The 16,539-nt window shown below is 40.7% G+C and overlaps 3 protein-coding genes across 3 annotated transcripts; all 3 read right to left on the bottom strand.

Annotated features, from left to right (window-relative positions):
• Positions 1-18: 18 nt before the first annotated feature.
• On the bottom strand, positions 19-3,398 carry LOC116263161 (probable beta-D-xylosidase 5). The gene is made up of 6 exons (XM_031642777.1): positions 3,072-3,398; positions 2,316-2,621; positions 1,872-2,041; positions 1,656-1,756; positions 818-1,570; positions 19-722 (listed from the first exon to the last, which is right to left on the bottom strand). Exons 1-6 carry the CDS (start codon positions 3,363-3,365, stop codon positions 106-108), a joined length of 2,241 nt encoding a protein of 746 aa, XP_031498637.1. The 5' UTR covers positions 3,366-3,398; the 3' UTR covers positions 19-105.
• A 1,806-nt stretch (positions 3,399-5,204) lies between these two features.
• Positions 5,205-7,453, bottom strand: LOC116261863 (peroxidase 1-like). Its single transcript, XM_031640772.2, has 3 exons — positions 7,086-7,453; positions 6,236-6,850; positions 5,205-5,691 (listed from the first exon to the last, which is right to left on the bottom strand). The coding sequence occupies exons 1-3, from the start codon at positions 7,296-7,298 to the stop codon at positions 5,500-5,502; spliced, it is 1,020 nt and encodes a 339-aa protein (XP_031496632.1). The 5' UTR covers positions 7,299-7,453; the 3' UTR covers positions 5,205-5,499.
• Positions 7,454-13,532: 6,079 nt separating this feature from the next.
• Positions 13,533-15,204, bottom strand: LOC116261992 (peroxidase 5-like). The gene is made up of 3 exons (XM_031640964.2): positions 14,917-15,204; positions 14,107-14,730; positions 13,533-13,974 (listed from the first exon to the last, which is right to left on the bottom strand). Exons 1-3 carry the CDS (start codon positions 15,130-15,132, stop codon positions 13,783-13,785), a joined length of 1,032 nt encoding a protein of 343 aa, XP_031496824.1. The 5' UTR covers positions 15,133-15,204; the 3' UTR covers positions 13,533-13,782.
• Between the last annotated feature and the right edge of the window lie 1,335 nt (positions 15,205-16,539).

The raw sequence follows: 16,539 nt of genomic DNA, 5'->3' as shown, positions 1-16,539 counted from the left end.
ACAAAAAAGGCTCTAGTTGTTGACCCCAAACATAAAGACGGAATTCAACAAGCTGGTTGAATGCTCTAAACCTAAATCTATTCTACAGTTACTGTGGAACTGAACTTAGTAATGGAATGTGAGATTAAGAGGGAAAGACACAGATTCATCATCATTGCCAATGATGATAGTATGTTGTCCCGACGGCAAAATTCTGTTTGCATGGCCATCAACGATCCCCAGACTGCGGCAGGCGTTAAGACTGAACTTGGCAGTCTTGCTGCTAGCGGCAGGGACAAAAACTCTCTGGAATCCAACCAATTGCTTGATGTAAGTATCCAAGATCTCCTTAGGAGGCACAGAGTAGACCAGCACCACAATAGTTCCATCTCTTTGGCCAGAGTTCTCCACCTGCACTTGGATGTCGATTTCTTCTTTGCAACTCGACTCGTCGACGAGTACAGCAGGACAGGGTGGGACTGCTACGTCCGGATCATAACTCACTGTTCTGCATTGCTGGTGTGGCTCCATTGCAACTTTCAGGACTCTCGTTGCAGAAAGGATGGTGTAGTTGAATGTGGTGTAGCTAAGACCATACCCAAATGGATATACAGTGGAGCCATTGAAGAACTTGTAAGTTCTTCCTGGATAACCGAGCTCATCGACCGGCCTCAATTTCAAAGATGTCATTGGAAGCAGGTCAACATAATCAGCATTGTACCATGTTACCGGCAATCGACCGCCTGAAACCATAGAATGTCAAGATTAGACTCACTACAGAAATCAAATTTATACAATTATGAATCAAGTGATGAATGAGCATTGTTCATGAGGGCACCTGGATTGTAGTGTCCGAAGACAACATCAGCAATAGCACTGCCACCTTGTTCACCAGGATATCCAGCCCAGAGAATGGCAGAGATCTTAGGATTATCCTTAGCAAAAGTGATATCAACACCTCCTGCAGAAAGGATTACCAAGATCACAGGGCCCTTGGCTTCTTCTGCAACCTGATTGATCATCTGGGTTTGATATCCTGGAAGGAGGAGGTCAATTCTGTCCAGGCTCTCAGCTTCAACAGTGAGGTCCAAACCAGCAAAAATGAGTGTTGCATCAGAGTGCTTGGCTGCCATCATGGCCGGGAAGATGAGGCTCTCGTTTCTGCAGATAACATCAGCGCATCCTGTTGCATACCGAACCTTACCGTATCTGGATAAGGCATCTAAAGGAGATGAGTATCCGCAGGGGATGCCGGCATAGTTGCCGATCATAACTGTTGTGGCGTTGGCATGTGGACCAACAACGGCCAGGCTCCTGATCTTGCTAGAAATCAGAGGCAATGTGTTGTTGTTCTTGAGTAGGACTATGCCCTCCCTAGCTGCTTCTCTTGCCAACTCAATGTGCTCATTGCTGCAGACATCAGCCATGCCAAGTGAATTGTACAGAGGGTTGCCATCAAAGAAGCCAAGCCTCATCAAAACCACATATAGATTCATCAGTGACTTGTCTATGATTGATTCCCTTGTTCTGCCCTTCAACACCGTAGACTTGCCAAATTTTGGGTAGTATGATCCACAATCAAGGTCAAGACCTGGCGGAATCAGAAGATCAGTTAATGCCCCTTAAAGGAGAAGTGACAACACAAATAATTTCTCCATGATCAATTGAACAGTTACCTGCGGCAAGAGCTTGGGCAATGGCATCCTCCTCTGTATCTTGGAGGAACTTGTGGCCATGGAGCATGACCTCTATTGAATCACAATCAGAGACGATGTATCTACAGAAATCAAGCACGAAAAATGACATGTCAGAAAAGCGATTTACAGACATGGGTACTAGTTGTGAGCGAAACAGCTGAAAAATAGCACATAAACGGAAGACTAGTGGCCTACCCATGAAGATCCCATTCACCCCTAATAGTCTGAGAGAGAAGCTTCGGGTCAGCACATGCTGGGATGCCATTAATTCTGTTGTAGGAGCACATCACACTGCTAACGTCTCCGTCCTTCACACACATCTCAAATGGGCGTTGGAAGGTCTCTACCATATCTTGCTCAGTCACCTACCCAGTATTCCACAAACCAAATTCATCAACAAGTGAATCGATAATTCGACTGAAAGATGAGCGGAGATAATGGACAAAACAAAAAATATTATATATCTGACTAATTTAGAAGCTAAGTGGTACGTAAGTTATTGGTTGCAGAAATGAATTAAGAGAATTTATAAGATCAGTAATCTTAGACTGTATAATCAGATAGGTAAAATTCATTGTTGGCATCAAATTAAAACACAATAAGCAAATTAAGGTGAACGAAGTGGAAAAATTTTAGTACCCTAGCATCAAAGTGGTAGCGATCAACACCCATCCAATTATCAACGTCATATGCAGCATAGTGCTTGCAGCATGCTGAAACTTTGAGTGGCCTAGAATTGGGATCCTCAGTCTGCTCTGCCCCCTCAACATCTTGCAAGCCTCTGACATAGTTAACGGCATAGCGACCCACCACAAATGGATCTTCACCAGGTGTCTCAAGCGTCCGTCCCCAACGAGGGTCCCTAACAACGTTGATGTTTGGGCTCCAGTAGGTCAGGCCGGCTAAACCCACATTATGCATGGCTCTAGCCTCGGTGGAAACAGCCTGCAATTTTAGACATAACAAAATGAAAACTTAAGCTTACAAAGAATATGTCGATGATATCATCCATGCACCAACTGTCTTTCCAATCTCTTCCTAGAGTCTAGCTTGATTAAATCAGTAAAGTAATTGACAATTACTTTCCACTTAATTGACACCCTGTACAAATAAAATATAAGGAAGTTATAGAAGAACTGCCATTTTCTTACGGTGACAAAAGAAAAAGGAAAGGAATTCACAAAAAGGTCTGAACAAGATCTTCAAAAGCTTTCCCTTGTTTAACAATAAACGTAAGGATCAGCACACAAAATTTTACGTACCTTCAAAAACAGATACATTATTATACATCTCAAATGAGATATTTCCACATTTCCAGATATGGTTCAAACGTATATTTCATCATTGGAAAGCACCATAATAGCCAATATGAGCTTCATTGTTGGTAGTTAGTACCTGACCAATGACTTTCCACAAGGTTTCATTGAAGGCAGCAGCAGTGAGAATGACATTGGGGAAGCTAGTGGCACCAGGCACTGTTTGATTGTCGAACCGAGTCCCCGGACCGACGTTCGACACGCCATGCAGAGCCTCGGACCACCATTCATACATGGGCAGGCCTAGTCTCTGCACACCTTGAGCAGTATTGCCCAGCTGAGCCACCTTCTCATCCAGTGTCATCCGGTCTATCAAGTCCTTAGCTCGAACAGGGAAAGGCAATGACTTATCACAGAAGGGGAAGCTGCTCATGTCATAGCCCAAGTCTGAGAACCTTGACTGATTGCAAACAGTGGTAATGTTGAAAAAATTCTTCCATGAAGATTCCGGGAACGATGATGAAGACGAAGAATTATGATGCTTAGAAACATGATGTCTGCTTCTAATTGAAGATGAACCATGGTGTCTTGAAGCAGAAGAAGAAGCAAGCAGGAAAAATATTGACAAAAGAAGAGTAGCGAAGAACCGCTTGGCCTGACCCATTGTGTCACAAAACAATGTAAATCACAATGGTGAAAACCTTAGGTTCGAATGAGAACTTGGTTGCAGCAACCACTTATTTATATTGTGAAATGGTAAAGGCCTGTATCGTCTTCTTCGTGAGGTTGAATCTTATCTGCTAAAATTCCTTAAGAGGCAACAACGTTGCTTGAAGATAATAGTAAATCTTTTGATATGGAAAGGCATTAAACAACAGTTTGTCATTATCAGCAATTTATTTAGCAGAATTAAATACATGCTCTTCATTTGGACTATGATTTGGGTATGCACCGTGTGTGAGAGCAGAAAAGGTATGAAATTGATATCGTTCAGAAAATTCAACTTTATCGGTCTAAGTTTTTACGTATCAGGATCCCTTCTTTTTAGAAACAAAGATAACTTCCTTTTCTCCGCCAAATGTGGTAACAAGGAGTTACTGTCAACAAAATTTGACATGGTAAAAACAATAAAAGTTGGGGAATATTGTTTCACTTTCACGCTGATACCAATTGGGCATAATATGGATCCAGACGGATCCAGTAGTGTTGGGCTCGGATTAAAGATATTAATGTTATAGCTCTATCGTTCAAGGAGCTAGAACGCCAGGACTTTGGTCACAAAAGACCGATCCGACCGGCTAATGGGGATTAGATCATTTGTGACCTTTTAAGGCGTGTTTGATTGCTCGAAAATCTTTTACGGATGTTGAATTTTGAAAAGGATTCGACTGATTAAAATCCAAAGATGCCATCCAGGATGTGCGCTAAGTCTGGTGATCAATAATCAAAGAACAAATAGTTCATGTTTGAATGGGTACTGTAGGGCTTGAATAGAAGGGGAATCTCAAACAGTTTAACAAAGCAACCAAACACACTTTTAACTTGAAGAAGGCGAAAAGTTCAAATTTTCTGTCGTGATTGTAGCATTAACCAGCACCGGTTTGCAAAAGAAAGAAACAAACGAGGTGAGCTAGGACCTTGTGATTATGTCCAGCTATTGAATATATAATGTATTCTTCTTATAAGAAAAATGATGCGATTATGTCTATCTTTTGAATTTAAAAATCATATCCACATTATGTGTATGTCTTCTTTTGGAATAAGAACATGGCGTTCTTAGAACAAGTACTTAACAATAAAAAAAAATGTTTTTTTCATATCAAACATTCAGCGCACAGCTTGTATTAATTGTTACGCCAGAACGTAAGGAATACGATCGGGCTTAGGCATGGCTGGTTGCTAGTTAAATTTGAATGGGTCTGAGCTTAGGAAGGGAGATACATGTGACCATGTGTTGGCAATTGAATGTTTATACAGTCCAATAAAATCCTCTCATTTACTTATTGGTAGGCCCTAAATTTTTACATGTTTATATATAAAATGTCTCTCAAATGTATGATGAGTACCCCTCGGTCAAATATGACTGGTTCAACCAGCGTCTGACCGCCCCCGATTAGCCTAACACACTTTTCTCTTATTGTTTTTTGTATTTTTCTGAAAATTAAAAAAATCCAATCTTTAAAAATCTTCATGTTCAAAATAAGCATGTTTCGATTGGATTCGCCCGATTTTATGAGCATTTTCCGTGAAATCATTCATTAAAGAGCGAATTTAACATTGCCATTTTAAGATCCGCCATATGTAAATACACAAGCATTAAACCAAAAGTTGCTGTTAGATATATATAGGAATACAACGACTTCAAGAACTGAGAAACTATAGAATCTCGCATGCAGCATTCGCTAGACCCTCTTAGAACAACTTAACTCTTCTAACTCTGCCTCTGCAATTTATTTTACTCACACCAACAATGGAAGATTACTGACGACTAAAGCAGCCAGGGTGATCAGGATATATGTTGTGTACACGCACGGTCTCCCTCAGCAGATGAATCAACTGATCTGCCTTTAGCTGCTGGCAACTTGAGAAGTCTCTGTAGACTTTGGAAGAAGGAGATCAACAGTGGTCGGGTTGACGACGCTGCAGTTCCTCCTGATCTGTCCCTGTGTTCCTGTGAGCACGTCAATGGCGCCCATCTTCACCATGGACTGAGCAAAGAGGCTTGCCCACCTAGACGGGTTGTTTACATTCTCCATCACCTGTATTGACACGTACAACATGTGATTCATGATTCTGATCATTTTTTTTTCACACACACATATATATATATATATATAGGCATATCAATATATCTGATTTGTATGAAAATCTAGTTGAATTAATAAAAAAAAAAAATATCCGATTAACAAATTGGATTGGTTTTGAATTTAGAAAATGACATCCGATCATATTAAGATTTTCAATTGGATATACATAAATATCTGATCGAACTAAGATACAGATTCAGATCAAATTTCTTTTTAAACAAATATCATATATCTAATCCTCATATATTTTGAAAATAGGCTAAATTGGGTTCAAAAATTATATTAGGATACACACATCAACATTGGATTTAGATCAGATTCGAATTGTGAAATCAGATTTCAGATTCAGATATTTTGTATTTGAATCTGAATTCAAATTTAAATACCCAAAAAGTAAATGTTATTAGGGTATATCCTATCTGATCTGTTGACATATATATATATATATATAAAATGGGAGAAAGAAAGAGAGGGAGAGAAGGGTGGAGATAGGCACCATTGCATTGGAGGTGTTGGTGGTGAGGAGGGTCTGGTCAGAGGAGAAGAGGCCCAGGTTCCTGGTTAGCCCCACGTAGTAGTTGTTGTCCAGCACATTGGGCGTGATGCTGTCCATGTTGACTGTGCCCGTGGCGGTGTCGTTGGGGCACCGAGTGCGGAGGAAGGCCGCGTAGGTGGGGTCCAGCGTTGGGTCAACTTGGCTGGTGTTGCTGAAGTTGAAGAGCCGGAAGTTGAAGGACCCACAGCCGGCCACCCCGATCGAGTGGGCTCCCGACAAGGTCACCATATCCAGCTCCGTCAAGTTCTTATCGGCGAACCTGCGGATGAGCTCAGTCAAGTCGGCATTCGGCGGGGGTAGGTCCACCTCCGACGCGCTGGAGATGAGTCCGTCACGCCGGCCGGACGGGATCTGGTAGCTGATGTTCCCGACGAGTGCCGCACTGTCGCGGGCTGCAAAGGCAAGGACGTCGGCGCAGGAGACCGTGTTGGGGCACGCTGCCTCGAGCTGGGCTTTGGCCGCGTCAATGACTTCGAACCCACGGAGGCTCGCATTCGGGCCGGCGTCCCGCTCCCCCCCACTGGCGTTTCTCAGAATGACTGAGGCATCGCAGCCCTGAAGAACCAATTTAACGTCAATTACCCATAAATAACTAAAACAACGACTGATCTAATGCCCTCGTTAGAATGACCACACTTCTCATCAATTCTTCAATTGCAAATTACTAGTGTGCATGTCAATTCTACCAAGCCCATTGCAAAATTCGTTTCCCTCTTGCCTGCCTACATATATATATATAATCAGGGTGGGTTCATTTGCTTATGTAGCTCTCACAGTTGCAGACACTTACCCTGACAAAGCAGTCGTGGAAATGCATGCGGATCAAGCCGGCCGCAATGCCGGGGTTTGCACTCACGGCTGCTGCGACGGCGGACCTGACGATGCTCTCCGCGGATGGGCATGAGGTGTTGTAGAAACCGACTGTGAGAGTGGCGTGGCTGGAAGGGAGAAGCAGCAGAAGAGGGAGGAGGAGGAGGAGGAGGAGGGAGGACTTGACATCCATGGCGTTGATATGATGGTGAAGCTAAGAAATTCGGTTTCAACTCGCGACCAATTGGTATGAGGTTGCCTCCTGATATATAGCAGCCTCCCACAAGAAAGTGGGTGGCGGAGAGAAGGGAAGAGAGTAGGAGAAAAAAGAGAGGCGTAAGGCAATTGAGTATGTTGACTGGCTACATGGTTGCCGACTTATATATGTATATATGAACCTTCCGATCAAAGTTGATATGTTGGACATACTTTTCCAAATGGACTGTACGGATAAGAAATCTTGAGGAAAACACAACAACCACAAAATCTACTTATCATATCCGCAGTTTCTTTTATACAATATATATATATATATATATAAGGGTGAGGTTGTTTCATTGTGGTCTTCTGATCTAAGGTCGAACCCTCAGATCCATAACTTTTTATATATAACGTGAATTTGGACTACCTTCTCATCGTAGTTTTTAAAATATATCGTAAATTTGATGTCCCTGTTACTGAAATGATGATAAGCGTAGTAAGGAAGGCAACTTAAAGAAGATCTATTGGCTGGGAAGTTCCAATATTCAACGTGAATTTTCAAATAAATGTAGCGAGGAAGTAACTTCACGTTACACTTTTAACAACGTTGAGAGACCTAGATATCAAAGTCGTGATTAAGAAGATAGGTGCTCCTGGTTGAAGTATCGGGTCGATGGCATCTTTATGGAAACCCGAGCAAATTAAAGCTGCCAACTTTGAAAACAAGTGAGAAAAGGAGGAAAAAGTGGGGGGCGAGCCAGAGGGGAAAAACGATGATAGGGAAGATATTAATTTAAACGAGTCCAAAGAACGGTGGGCTCCAGAAATAAAGGAGCAGGAGCCGTCTGTCTCTATCACCATTAATGACAGTTATAGAAGGAGAAGTTTTTCCCGTTCAGGACAAATCGTTCTGTTCGTTCCCACATGTGAACGGCTCGGGTCAGATGAACAGTCTCATTTTTCAGATTTGAACTGCTACCTAATAAATATAACAACACAAAAGATATCGATATCGATTAGAAGAGTCAAGGGAAATTGGGGATGTCTTTGTACATTTTTTCAAGTGGTCGATTGTTATCTTTTTTCAACCAAAGATAAGATACATGCATGGAAACCCGGTCCTCTGTTTTAGACTGCTAGCAAAGCTGGTCTGATCTAAGATTAGAAAGAGGAGAGTCCGATGCTAAAACGAATGTAGGATCTAAAACTAAGTCGGAGTTTATAATCAAACACCCCTTAAAGGAGCGAATTCTTACTTTTACTTTTCTGAGAACTGCATGGGCCCCTGAGTTTTGAAGCACTTGGCAAATGGGTCCCTGATTTTTGGGAAATATATCACTTCAGTTAACTTGTTAAGTCAGAATGTCAATTAAAATGTTTTACTATTAATTATATATATATATATATATATATATATATATAAAAACTAAGTCATTTTTTGAAATTAAGGTCAATAGTCTGCTCAAAATTGGAGTTCGAACTTAAAACTCACTCTTCATGGAACTTTCAAACATTGCTTAGGGGCAGAGTTAGAAAATTTTTGGATCAAATTATACTTTCAAAATTTTAATAGGAGTGGAAACATAATTTAATTTTTTTTTATATATGTTGAACTGATACTTTTAGAATTTACAAGTAAAATTTTAATTTTTTTTTTAATGCGACCAGAAGGCCTGCCTAGGGGCGATGTTTTCCATGTAGTGGACGCTGAGTTTTAAAAACCAGAAAATACAGGAATGGTTATGCAAAACTGAGTTTAAAAACCACAGGTTTAGTCATAATAAAAATGAAGAGCATGAAGCTTGTTCTCAAAAGTGAGTGCAAAAGGATGGTCTGACTGGAATTTTCAAAAAATCGAATAAGAATCTTTAAATTGAACCGCCTTATTTTTTAAAGCAAACTTGAAATCTACCGGACCCTTAGGTAGAATCACTCATTAAACAAAAGGAAAAACGAAACATAGAGGCTGGATATCTAAATAAAATCAACATCAGAATTTTTATTTTTTATGTATTATACTTTCTCATTCAAGGTTTATTAGTTTTATAAATACATTGCAAAACTTGGCAATCACTTTTATATGTGTTATAATTGACTAGCAAAAAGCCGAACCCAACCTCTTTTTCTTTCTCAGGATGTCGTCTTGTTAAGCTGTAATTTGCGCATTTATGTAACTATGTTCTTTACTTTGCCAACCTCTTATTCTTTCTCAGGATGTCGTCTTGTTAAGCTGTAATTTGCGCATTTATGTAACTATGTTCTTTACTTTGCAGTAGTTGATACCCCAAAACACTCAAAATGAAGATGGGCGGTCTACCAACTGTTGCACCAACTCTTTTAAAGCACCAACTCCTTTAAAGACTTATTCTTTTCTTGTGAAAGGGGCAGCCACCACTTGACTGCCACTTGCCCAAAATGGGGAAGAAAAAAAAACAATATTGTAAGACCGAAATATATATCACTGCATCTAAGAAAAATACTTGTTTCCAATACGGTACAAAAGAATTGTTGTCATCTTCCACTTTATTGGATTCTTTTTTTATTTGGCCTCCAACTTCTTTGCGCTACATCCGCTTTCATGGCAAATTGAGAATACATGTTCATGTCACTGTCACAGGAGAAAGTGGTAAACATTCAAAAAGAGCCGGCTGTCCAATTCGTTGGCAGAAGTTTCCTGTAAGTTTCTCAGTATTATAACATGGAGATAATGCTATTATTTAATTTGCACTTTCTTCGAGAAGCTTGAATGGAGGCGGTACCAAACAAGGATGATCTTTTTGGCTGCCATAACTTTTAGTTGACTAGTCATTTGCTTCAATCCGTTTCTACCTTGAGCACCCAGCTGACCCACCTTTTATCGAGTGTCGTCCGGTCTACCAAGTCCTTAGCTCGAACAGGGAAAGGCAAGGACTTATCACACAAGGGGAAGCTGCAAATGTCATTGCCCACAGTGGCAATGGTGCAAAAGTCCATCAACGAAGATGATGGGACTATGGTAGCTCTTGAAATCTTGCATTATGATTAAGGTGGATGTAGATTAAGGTGGATGTAGGTTCAGTTAGATCTAACTGCATGTAGTATGCACTCATTCTCTTAAACGAGAAATATTGGTTAGTGCCCCATTGGCCAAAATTTGTTTGTTCCATCAGTTGAGCGGAAGGATGATGAAGATGAAGAATTATGATGCTTACTGCTAATGATGTCTTGAAGCAGAAGAAGAAGCAAGCAGGAAAAATATTGACAAAAGAAGAATAGCGAGGAACTGCTTGGCCTTAACCATTGTGTCACAAAACAACGCAAATCACAATGGTGAAAGCCTTAGGTTCGAATGAGAAGTTGTCGGCAGCTACCATTTATTTATGTAGTGAAATGGTAAGGCCTGTGTCGTCATCTTCGTGAGGGTTGAAGTTTATCTACTAAAATCCCTTAAGTAGCACAACCGTCGCTTGAAGATAATAGTAAATCTTTTGATATGGGAAGGCACTGAACGACATTTTGTCATTATCAACAATTTATTTGCAGAATTAGATATGTGCTCTTCATTCGGACTATGATTTAGGCAAGCACCGCGTGTGACAGCAGAAAATGGTGGAAATTGATATCGTTCAAAAAATTCAACTGCATCCTTCTAATTTTTTACGTATCAGGATCCAGTGTTTTTAGAAACAAAGATAAGTTCCTTTTCTAAGCTAAATATGGTAAGAAAGAGTTACTGTCAACAAAAATTTTACATAGCAAAATCAAGAAAAGGTGGGGAATATTGTTTCACTTTCACCCGGTTAACAAATGGGCATAATATGAATCCAGACGGATCCAGTACTGCTGGGCTTGGATTAAAGATATTAATGTTATAGCTCTATCGTTCAACCAGTTAGACCGCCAGGACTTTGGCCACAAAGGTCGATCCGATCGGGTACTGGGGATTAGATCATTTGAGACCTTTTAAGGCGTGTTTGATTGCTCAAAAATCTCTTCCAGATGTTCAATTTTGAAAAGGATTTGACTGATTAAACTCCAAAGAAGCCAGACATGATGTGTGCTAAGTCTGGTGATCAATAATCAAAGAACAAAATAGTTCATGTTTCAATGGGTACTGTAGGGCTTGAATCTCAAACAGTTTAATGGAGCAACCAAACACACTTTCAAGTTGACGGAGGAAATTTCAAATTTTCTGGCGCGAATTTAGCATCATCTTTACGATTTGGGAATGAAAGAACAGCCTAACCAGCCTCGGTTTTCAAAAGAAAGAAAAAAAAAAGGGTGAGGTAGGACCTGGTGATTACGTGTAGCGATTGAACATATATTGTGTTCTTGTTATAAGGGACATAATGTGATTATGTCTTATTTATGAATTTAAAAACATATCCACAATTATGTGTATGTTGTTGGGTCTTTTCTAATTGGACCAGCAAAATAGTCATGCATCAATACGAAAACAACCGATTAAACCGACTTCATTGAGTGAGAGAAAAATAAATACAAAGTGTCCCGTAATGAAAGGGACAAACTAAAGATGAATAGGACTGTACCGTTCAACCCTCACCACAAATAAATTGAGGTAAATTGAACTTAACTGATTGTTCACATGATGAACATAAAAAGACTCAGATGAATAGATGAATAACATTCCATATGCATAGCATATTTTCTTTGTTATTGGAGTGCTTGAGAGATTTCAATGTGACATATTGGAAGGTTGTAAAGAAAGTCATGCCATATTTGCAAGGCTCAAAGGACTATATGTTGATTGTTGACATATGACAAGATAGATCACCTTGAAGTAGTTAGCTTCTCAATGCCAAACTGAGAGCATGTGTCGATAGTAAAAAATCAAAAAACAGGATATGTTTTTCTTTTAGCTGGAGGTCCATCTCCTAAGTAGAAAAAAACAAACCATTACTATTGCTCATACAATGGAAGTGAAGTTTATTGCATTATATGAGATTACTTCGTAGGCATTATGGACAAAGAACTCTATTTCAAGATAGTGGAATCTCTTGGGAGACCACATAAAGTTTATTTCGACAAGAAAGTTGTTGTGTCTTTCTCTAATAAAAATAATAATGCAACTTATTGTAAGCATATAGAATTAAAGTACTATGTTGATAAAAAGAGGGTAGAAAATTACCTTGTGGAGATTCAATACATCAATAGTGAAGATATGGTCGCATACCTCTTATTAAAGAGCTAACATCTTGACCTTGTTCCGCAGAGGTGGAACCAAAAATTTTTCATGAGACAAGCTGAATTAAAGTTTTCAAATTTTGACTAGGGCCGAAATATCAATTTTCAAAATTTTTATATAAAACAAACAAAATTTTTAAAATTTATATGTAAATTAAAAAAAAATTTGAGATAGAGCCAAGCCCAAACAAGCTCCATCTTGACTCTTCCCCTGAAGAAGGGTCTCTTTGCTTCAATGTAAACACACCATATGTAATATGGTGATCACATATCGTTTGTTTGTTGATTCTTGTGAAGTTTGGTTTATTGTTTTACATAAAGTTTTTCGTTATTTTGTTGTTTGAGGAATGTAAAACAATGACTTAAAACCGTAGAATGGATCTTTAGGACAATTCATTGACAAAGTTTTTATCCACTCGTATTGATTAGCACTAGTAGAAAATTGTTAGGTCGTGTTGGATCCAGATCCACTAGAATAGTCCTGCATCAATACAAAGACAAGCGATTATACGGACTTCATCTCACAAGCGAAATATGAATACGAATGTCTCACATGTTCCTTTCAGCCTTCGTCACAGACTCACAGGTTGGCCGCGTATCTTTATCCTACTGGTGATGGCTAAGGGGAGAAACCCTATTCCTGCTACCATGGTGGTCCCCAGCTCAGGTCTGTCTGTCATCTTCTTACACGGCGTAAGAAAGTTCTGTTTTGTCGGTATCAGCCCCCAGCATGTCTTTTTTTGCAATAAGATCACATGGCGTTCTTAAAACATATAAATTAAGAATGGAATGTTTTCATATCAAGGAGTCTGCTTACAGATTGTATTAATTTTTACTCCATAAGACACATATGGGCAATCATTTTGAGTATTTGTCAGAAAATTCTAAAATCCCAATCTTTAAAATTTTTCATGTACACAATAAAGCATTATTCGATTGGATTTGGCAGATTTTATGAGCATTTTTTGGGAAATCATTCATTTAGCATTGCCTTTCTAAGAACGGCCACATTTAAATGGCCCAAGCATTAAACCAAAAAAAAAAAAAAAAAGTTGCTGTTATACATATAGGAATACAACGACTTCAAGATCTGATGAAACTATAGAATCTCACATGCAGCATTCGCTAGAGACTCTTAGAAGAACTTCACTCTTATACTCTGCCTTTGCAATTTTATTTTACTGACACGAACAATGGAAGCTCAAAGACGACTAAAGCTGCGAGGGTGATCACGATACGTGTTGTGTATTCGACACGGTCTCCTGCAGAAAATCCATGAACTGTTCCTGCCTTTAGCTGCTGGCAACTTGAGAAGTCTCTGTAGGCTTTGGAAGAAGGAGATCAACCGCGGTCGGGTTGACGACGTTGCAGTTCCTCCTGATCTCTCCCTGTGTTCCTGTGAGCACTTGAATGGCGCCCATCTTCACCATGGACTGAGCAAAGAGCCTTGCCCACTTAGACGGGTTGTATACATTCTCCATCACCTGTATTGACACGTACAACATGTGATTCATGATGCTGATCCTTACTCATCCATTTTTTCTCTATGTTAGACACGTATATATATATATATATATATATTAGAGAGAGAGAGAGAGAGAGAGAGGGGTAGTCACCATTGCAGTGGAGGAGTTGGTGGTGAGGAGTGCCTGGTCAGAGGTGAGGAGGCCCAGGTTCATGGTCAGCCCCAAGTAGTAGTTGTTGTCCAGCACATCTGGCGTGATGCTGTCCAAGTCGACTTTGGCCGTCGCGGTGTTGTTGGGGCACCGACTCAGGAGGAAGGCCGCGTAGTCGGGGTCCAGCGTTGGGTCAACTTGGCTGGTGCTGCTGAAGTTGAAGAGCCGGTTGGAGAAGGATCCACAGCCGGCCACCCCGATCGAGTGGGCTCCCGACAAGGTCACCATATCCAGCTCCGTCAAGTTCTTCACAGCAAAGGCGTTGATGAGCTCGGCCACGGTGGAGTTCGGCGAGGGTAGGTCCGACAGCGCTTCCGTGTCGACGGAGATGCTTCCGTCACGCCGGCCGGCCGGAATCTCGTAGTCGATATCCCCGACGAGTGCCGCACTGTCGCGGGCTGCGAAGGCGAGGATGTCGGCGCACGAGACCGTGTTGGGGCATGCTGCCTCGAGCTGGGCTTTGGCAGAGTCAATGACTTCGAACCCACGGAGGCTCGCATTCGGAATCGCGTCCCGCTCCGCCGTCCCATTAGCGCTTCTCAGGAGGACTGAGGCGTCGCAGCCCTGAAAAACCGATTTAACGCCAATTACCCATAAATATCTAAAACGACGTCTCATCTAATGTCCTGGTTAGAAAGACCAGATAGTCACATTGCTCATCAATCCTTCAATAGCGAATTAGTAGTGTAACTGTGAATTCTACCAAGCATTCGTTACTAGCTCAGAGCTCTCACAGTTGCAAACACTTACCCTGACAAAGCAGTCATGGAAATGCAAGCGGATCAAGCCGGCCGCAATGCCGGGATTTTCAATCACGGCTGCTGCGACGGCGGACTGGACGATGCTCTCCGCAGATGGACATGAGGTGCCGTAGAAACCGACCGTGAGAGTGGCGTGGCTGGAAGGGAGGAGCTGGAGAAGGGGGAGGAGGAGGAGGAGGAAGACGAGGGAGGACTTAACATCCATGGTGGTGATATGATGGTGAAGCTAAGCAATGTCGTTTCAACTCGCGACCAATTGGCATGAGGTTGCCTCCTCATATATAGCAACCTACCACAAGAAAGTGGGTGGGGAGAAGGGAAGAGAGAGGCGTAAGGCAATTGTGTATCTTTTATATATATATATATATATATATATATATATATATATAAACCTTCTGATCAAAATTGACAGGTCGGGAATATTTTTCCAAATGAACTGTACGGATAAGAACTCTTGTGAAAAACACACGAACCACAAAATCTTGATTTTCTTGTATACAGTATATTAAAGTGAGTTTGCTTCATTGTGGTCCACTAAGCTCGAACACCCTTATCTGAGCTTAAATTTATTGGTTTTTCTTATATATATATATATGACGTGAATTTGGATCACCCTCTCATCAAACCTTAAATAGTTTTTAAAATATGACTTAAAATTGGATAGCCATGTTGCTGAAATCATAAGCGTTTGGCAACCTCAAGAAGAGCTACTGGCGGGGAAGTTCCAGAATCTTCAAATAAATATCTCGAAGAGGTAAGTTCATGTTACGCTTTTGCCAATATCAAACTCATGATTAAGAAGATACGCGCTCCTAGTTGAAGTCTCGAGTCGATGGCAATCTTTCTAAAAACTCGAGCAAATTAAAGCTGCCAACCTTGAAAGCAAGTGAGGAAAGGAAGAAAAAGTGGGGCAGCCAGCGGGGATGAATGATGATGGGGAAGGTATTAATTTAGACGAGTCCAAACAACGGTGGGCACCAAAGCTAAAGACGCCGGCCGCCGGCGCCGTTCCTATCACCATTAATGACAGTTATCGAAGGAGCAGTTTGTTCTTCCAATATTCTCCGCTTCCAGATAAATTATTTTGTCGATTCCCACATGCGGACTGTTTGGGTTCGATGAACAGTCACATCGTTCACATGTGAGCTGCCAATTAATAATACTAAAATTGTATCGTTGCCATTGTTGATGCTGACATACCATATAGCTTTGCAGGCCGAGAACGAAGGTTTTAGGGTCTTTTCGCAACGATTGTTAGCCTTGCTTTATGTAGACGGTTCATACGTAAGATAACCCAAGGGCTAAGTATGTTATGGGGTAGCCCTCAATCATATGAAAAGATTCAACATCATACTAAAATTTCTGATCACCCGTTTGCAACTTTTCGTTGATTTCCTAGCATAGCTTAAAAATCGATAAGCTTATTTTTCCCAAGAAGTTGATAAGACTTAAGGGGTTTCCTGAATATTGAGTTTGATGTTAAATCTATGGATCTAGTGTAACTTGCTTTTTGTTGGTGCAGAAAAAACAACTATGTATAGTAATAAAATGTATGGTTCATTAAGAATTTCAGGTTTAATTTAAGATTTACACAAGAAATCCCCATCACTGC

Source organism: Nymphaea colorata, chromosome 10 (assembly GCF_008831285.2).
Source record: "Nymphaea colorata isolate Beijing-Zhang1983 chromosome 10, ASM883128v2, whole genome shotgun sequence".
Taxonomy (NCBI): Eukaryota; Viridiplantae; Streptophyta; class Magnoliopsida; order Nymphaeales; family Nymphaeaceae; genus Nymphaea; species Nymphaea colorata.
The sequence above is the reverse complement of the archived record's forward strand: the minus strand, read 5'-3'. Positions and strand labels throughout refer to the sequence as shown.